We start from the raw sequence: 7,077 nt of genomic DNA on the forward strand, positions 1-7,077 counted from the left end.
TTGGATAAACAACATTTTAGATAGCATATCTGCAATATTTTAGGAAATTCTAAACGTTCAAATCACATAAAACATTGCATTTGAAGCATGGCAGATTTATGTAAAAACAATAGCTAAGAAAACGACACCTGGAGTACTTAGCTATAAACTTATTGGAAGAACTTCATGTTAAAAACTGAATAAGTCTAAACTATGACTGTAATTCCTTCAATTCTGAAGGAGTGTTTACAGCTTCAGAAGGACCAATTCATCGTTGGCTCATATCAATAGTTGTTAATTATCCTTTTCCATGCATCCTTGAAATCTCAGGTCCATCAGAAAGAAAGTTCATAAAGTGTTTAACAGTGAAGCAGGTTAATTATCTCAGGCTGTCGTATTACAGAGTACAACTCCTTTCCTAAAAAATTCTTTAGCTATGGATTGGTCTATGATTGTGTAGCTTTAACCCTCTCAGACAACCTCCAGACACTTCAGTACAAGACAGGAAAATTCCAATATACAACATGACAGCTTGACGTCCAAAATGGATATTTCTTTTTGGCACCAAAAGATGGATATTTCAGATACAAACCTCAGCAGCAGTCACAAGCTGAGATTTTAGACATTTGATCAATTTAAATCAATTAAAAAAGGAAAAGACCTCTGGGTCCAGCATTCACATTATAATGCAATAATATAATAGACAATATATAAGGAAAAAGTTTTTCTAAACCAATGGAGGATGGTTCATCCACCATCCTAGGGTCCACAAACCGCTATAGGGTTAGCACCTTCCCAAAGTACCCTCCTGATACCCCTGCGTGCATCTCAAGCCCTGTGGTGAATGGATTCACCGTGGGCACAGGAAAACTCGGCCCACAAATATGGGGGAGAAAAACTATCTGGGAGTGCGGCTCCTGCACAGTTGCACCAGTGCATGGGCCAGAAGGAGCGCAAGTAGAAGCATCAACAGGGCAGACATTATTGACTTTCCTACGGGGCAGAGCAGTCTCATTTCACCCCCATGTGTCTGGGCGCAGCCCCCACAACACCCCCACAGAAAATATTTTCCTTATATGTATATATATGTCAAGATGAAAAGTAAAATAGTTCACTTCACTATCTTTTTGTTTACCCTTTCGAATCATTTCGATGAGTTGAAATGGAGGGGTAAATTTTGTAACTTTCACCTCGAATAGAAACGTGTAGGGGGGGTCGGGGGTTTTCTTCTTCTTTTTTTTTTTTTGGGGGGGGGGGGTGGAGGAGCTGAATTGTAAAGGGAACATGTACAACTCAGATGATTATGGCATCTGCTCAACACCACCAGCAGATAGAGATTCAATGGCTTCAATGATGCCCATGCCGACGGTGTGGATGCCATCGAAGAAGTTCACAAGCGATTCAGGTGAAGGACCTTGTCAAGAACATAGCACTCATCTTAGAGGCACCCTACTCCTTTAGAGTGGATGCAATAAAAGGTGGAGAAGGTGAGATCTACATATGAGCTAGTGTTGCATTTATTTCTAATGAAGTTTCAAAAGACCTTTATGCCTCTTTCAAAAAGGTTTTGGTTGTTGTGTCTCCTATTGAACTCATGATGTCCCCGATGTTGCTTCTAGCAAAGAAAAGGAATGGGAAACTTTTAGTCCCACATTGCTTATGGAAGAGAGTAGAGTGAGAATATATTGTCTAATGGGAACTACAAGGGTAGGGTTCCATAAAAGGAAGGCTCACTATGCTAACTTGCCTCCGGGGGTTCATGGTTTGTTTCCACATATGCGCGTGAGCGAGCCTGGCCAGGTCGGGTCATGGTAAGACTTGTGTTCGGTTTGTTTCCACACATGCGCTTATGTGAAGTTTCATTTTGCTTGTCAGGCCAGACTTGTATCCGGTTTTCCTTTTGCAGACGTCGGCTATCGTTTTTCAAACACCGGTGGTTAGTTGTTAAACAGCAACCAGAGTGTATTTAAAGTCAGGGTTTGTCAAGAACCTTACTGACATGCATTACCCATTATCCACCGTTGCACGGGATTTTGTTGGCGTCAGATGAGCGTCATCTGATGGTTCACCAACGTCGGAGATCTTGCATTTCACGATGTCCAAAATGCTTTCAACAATGGCAATGGCTAATTTTCTGTCACTTCTCTCTTAGAGAGGCACATCCTTTGGGATCTTTAGAAAATTAATTCCGAAGGGCATCTCTCCTCTATAAATAGAGGACGTCCAAGACACTTAAGAGTAAAGTTCTGTTAGTCAACTGGGCAACTCGAGTGGCAGTTCAAGTGTGTGGTATCATTGTAGGCAACAACATGTGCTGAAATATGTCCCATAAGTCTCAGATTAGTTGGGTTAAGTGTTGGAAGTCTTCTTGAAGTGAAGTAGCATGTACACGGGGGCATTCTGGTAATTTAGAAGTTTGACAATGTCATTGATGCATCCGGGCCAATATGGCAACATTTGGCAGTGCATCTAAGCATTATTCAATCATTTTAAGCATGTGGCAACATCGGGTGAATCTGAATGAAGGTTTCATAAGTTCATACTAATGTGTCCACTTTAGAGCCAATTTGGGTAAACCAAATGGCAGATTTGGAAAGAGACATGTACATGGAAGTTTTAGATCTTCGAGTTGTGAGTCCAACACAATTGGAATGGCATAAATCTGATATCAGAGTGGAAATTTACGGCATAATCTTCAGGCAGAGCATAAGCTGAAAAGGCAGTGTTCTACAAATCAACCAAGTTCAAGCCCATTTTTGGAATCCATGCATTGCACTGGGGTTGGTGTCCTTATGAAAAATGTAACCATTCAAGTCTTTGTTATGTAGGATAAAGAATTGGGTCCATTAGAGTTCGGACGAGGAAGATATGACCATTTTCGTATGATCGCGTCGAAACAGGGCCAACCATACTCAAACCGGCAAGCCGGTTGGGATTTTTCTGTTACTTGACAGGTTCAGTTCATCTAACTTTGAGTCAAGTTCTGAGCATTTTCCAAACAAAATTTGAGGAAGGCTATTTTTGGCAAAATTGTATATCTTTGAGTCTACTTTCAGATGAAACAAGAATCACACCAATCAAAGTTATACAGAAGAAGTTATGCCTCTCGCAATGAAGAAAGGTAAGTCTGCCAGACTGGTTTCGATTCAATCTGGGCGGTTGAACCAATCTTGAGTTTGGGTATTTTGTTGGGGTATTCAAATGAAGTTTAAGTATTTTTGTCACTAACTCTTCCAACATAAAAAGAGGAACAAACCCTAGGACAGAAGGAGAGGAGAAAAGAGATGAAGAGGGAAGAGAAGAACCAAGTGTGTGTGTGTGTGTGTGTGCGCGTTTGTGTGGGCACTCCCCTGCCCAAATCTCAAGAAAACCCCTTGCTTGAAGATTTTAGTGTATTGTATGCTTGAGGGTTATCACCACGTGAGAAGCCATCAAAGGCTACATTAAAAATTGGAGAGAGTTGTTGGAGTTCATAAAGACAAAGAAGGTTTTTGTATGTGAGTCGTGAGAGAAGAAGAAGAAGAGAAAGAAGAGGGGCTACCATCTTCTACTCTTGAGAGTTCAAGATTCTCCATCAAAAGGGGAAAGTTGAAGATTCTAGTGTATCTGGGATTCTCTAACTCTCCACCCCTTGCTAGTCAAGGGAGGTAAACTCTGTACACAAGTCCTAATTTTATATGACCTAGGTTGTGAATGTTGGTTAACCTAGGGCATCAAGTGTAAAGGGAAGGGACTTGTAGTCATATTATTATCATTTATATTGTAAGAGGATGAAACCCTAGCCTGAGTTACAACTCGGGTTGAAGCAAGTGCCATAGCACCTGGATTACCGATGCAATTACAAGCTAGTAGAGTATTTAGCAAAATATGAAACCCAAAAAGGATATTGCTCCGTGGATTAGGCAGTGAGCTAAACAGCTTATATCTTGTGCAATGTGTATGTGCTTGTATATTAGAGTGCATGGATTGTGAATGCTTGTATGATGGGTGTGTTTGTCTAGTAGACCTGACCACTAAGTGGCGTATGGTGGACAAACATATGAATTTGTGTGTTGAGCAAAATAAAGGGCCATAAAAAATAATCATCTTCGGGAAAGAATTTGCAGACATTATTCACCCCCTCTCAATGTCAACCTGGGATTCACACATTCTAAGTGTATTAAACACTCTCTCATCCTTGCATACTCTCTCTAAAATTCTACTTTGCTTAATGCCTCCAGTTGTCATTGTTTTGAGAAGTGTTCTTATAGTCTTGGCCCAGTTGATTGAGCATAACCCGAGTATGTCCAACCTAGCCCAGTAAGTGAGCGCAACAACTACTGAAGGGGCTTGTTGGGGCTGATTCATCTTATAGGTTGATCCGCATTACCTGGATTGCACCATAGGGGGCATCTACAATCTTAAGGAGAGTGACTGGTGGTACAACTCAGCCCCATTGTATCTCCTAATGTCTTCAAATTTAATTGTTACATTGACAAGTTCATGATTCTTTGTGAAGGAAAACCACATTGCAATACATTTCAATCGGTAGACCTTTGGTCAAAGATAAGTTTATCTCTCACATCATTGTCATATTTTACAACATTTCTTAAGGCCATAAAATTGCGAGAAAGATGGAGATGGAGAAGAGGAGAGAGGGTGAACACGATAGATATGGAATACCATTAACGTGGATAGCCTCTCCCTTATATTAATCAAGTAATCAACTCTTAGTAGGAAACCTACTAAGATTCTAATTACAACCAAAGACTAAGACTATGACTCAACTCAAACTTCTCACACTCTCAACTTAACAGTAACTCTCCCCCTCACGTCACAATAACCAACACTTCCCCTCAAACCACCACATTGGTCCCACTGGTAGTTTAGCATTTTCACTTCGCTCCTTCCTCTACAACTAGTCAACTTCATCATCTCCTTACCTTCTTTGATGGAGAAGAAAGCACCCGGTTCCTTCCATTTCTTGGGGGATCTGTATCCTTAACAAATACACCAGACCAGATGGCAAATGTAGTTGTTTAGGTGAATATATGGGTGGACTTGTCAAAACTATGCTACTCTGCAAATAATTGACAAAACATTTTTTGGGATGAATAATAATTGACAAAATTTATTCCTCAGAAAATGCATTTTGTTAAGCATACTGCCTTCCAAAGTCCAGAGATTTACACATAAAATCTATATCATCAATTTATTAGTCCTCATATATTATCAATAAAAGTCCTCCAAATGCAAATCACTATTAGTCACAAGTCTCATGTTCCTCATATTCCTACATCCTTACATTCATCCATGGAGACATTAAGATACCAAAGCTTTTTCCTCCCTTAAAATCTTATAAATCTGATTCAGCTCATTTAGAACATAGCATTGTCAAGCATGCTGGCCAACCTCAATATGCAATACCTATTTAAATAGCTAAAATCCTAATTATAAGGTTTTCACAATAAAGCATTTCAGACTGGCGCACTTCCATTTCTTTTGTCACCTATCTGATTTCTCTGCAGTAAAGATGAAAACTTGTGCTAAAAGAGCTACCACTGCAGGGTCTGGGAGGGCAAGTGTGTGCAGCCTTACTGCCTACTTCGCAGGAGAGGTTGTTTCCAAGTTTCGAACATGTGACCTAATTCATAAAACCGAAATAGACACTAAGACAACGAATCCATCTCCAAACATTCCTCCGAGCGGAAGGCAACCATTTCTTTCTCTTCAAACAGAAGGCAATTCGCAAGTACCCGCTCAACTTTTCCCATCATAAATATTTTTCTCTAATCGAAAATGAAATACAGGGGAATCCAGATAACAGAAAATCAACAAGCCAACCAGTTTAACTTATAGTCGGTCGATTCAGGTCATGCAAAATAGTAAAGAGATAAGAATAGAATTCAATAAAGTGAAAAGAACCCATCAATTAACCTGGCTTGTAGAACATGGACAGCCCAAAATCGATGGCCTTCATCGGAGCATCCTCATCAGAATTAGCAAACAAGAAGTTCTCAGGCTTGAGGTCCCGATGCATGACTCCAAGAGAGTGACAAGCCTCCACAACCACTACAATGGTCTTGATCAACTGTGCAGCCTGTCTTTCACTATAATGCCCCTTCTGAATAATCCGATCAAAGAGCTCCCCACCAGCACAAAGCTCCATGACCAAATGAATAAAAAAAGAATCCTCATAAGCCCCTTTGATCCTTACCACGTTAGGGTGCTCAGACAAGTGATGCATTATCTTAATCTCTCTATATACATCCTCATAGTCCTCCATGCACAGAAGCTTCCTCTTGGGTATAGATTTGCAAGCATATTGGAGACCGGTGGATTTCTCTGTGCAAAGGTAAGTAGTTCCAAACTGCCCTTGCCCTAGCTTCTGGCCGAGCTGGTAAAGCTCCCTGAGGTTCTGTGTCTTGTAAGGAAGAACTGAAGTGGGTTTTGAAGTTGAAGTTGAAGCTGATGAATGTTTCTTCATGGGTGAAGCCGTGGTGGTGGTGCTCTGAATCGAAAGAAAAGATTTTGATGATTGGATCACTTTCCCCCTCCCTCTTCTCCAACTGGGTATCTTGATTTCCTCTCTCTCTCTTCTTGGAAGTTTCAATTCAACTTTGATGGGCGTGAGATCAGACAGAATATTGTTGGTGGAATTTGTCAGATGAATTGGGTTGTGAGTCAGGTAGGTGTTGGCTGGGGTACTATCTCTCGTCACGTTTGGCTCTTCTCTGGTCCTCTCGTTTTATTGGTCCGAATGATGCAATAAAAGAGCTGCACTGGTCCAATGTTTTCTTTCTCTGTTTTGGAAGAGAGATTTGGTAAATTACAATACTGATCAAATTTTGTTGGCACCCGGGTTGTTGGAACTTTCCTTCTACCCGCGGTCCAGCTAAAGGAATGCAACATTTTGGAAAAGGGAGAGAGGACGGTATCCGCTTGCCTTCTTAAAGCCAAGGCATTGAAGGAGCAATTATTCACGGTAATGAGTGCGGTAGTGTGGTGAGTATTGAATGACTAAGAACATTTGAGAACACGTCTCAAGGTCTTCTCGGTCATCTGATGTTTATCACACCACCATACTCAGTGCAGAAGATGTTTTCCCGACATAGAAAG

The 7,077-nt window shown here is 40.8% G+C and overlaps 1 protein-coding gene across 1 annotated transcript in view; it reads right to left on the reverse strand.

Moving 5' to 3' along the window:
• Positions 1–6,716, reverse strand: part of LOC122084260 (calcium-dependent protein kinase SK5-like) — a 23,351-nt gene extending 16,635 nt beyond the window's left edge. The window contains exon 1 of the mRNA XM_042652362.1: positions 5,896–6,716. Coding sequence (XP_042508296.1) covers positions 5,896–6,445 — 550 coding nt within the window. The 5' untranslated portion in view covers positions 6,446–6,716. The remainder of the gene's footprint in view (positions 1–5,895) is intronic.
• Positions 6,717–7,077: the final 361 nt, after the last annotated feature.

This window comes from Macadamia integrifolia, chromosome 7 (genome assembly GCF_013358625.1).
Source record: "Macadamia integrifolia cultivar HAES 741 chromosome 7, SCU_Mint_v3, whole genome shotgun sequence".
Classification (NCBI taxonomy): Eukaryota; Viridiplantae; Streptophyta; class Magnoliopsida; order Proteales; family Proteaceae; genus Macadamia; species Macadamia integrifolia.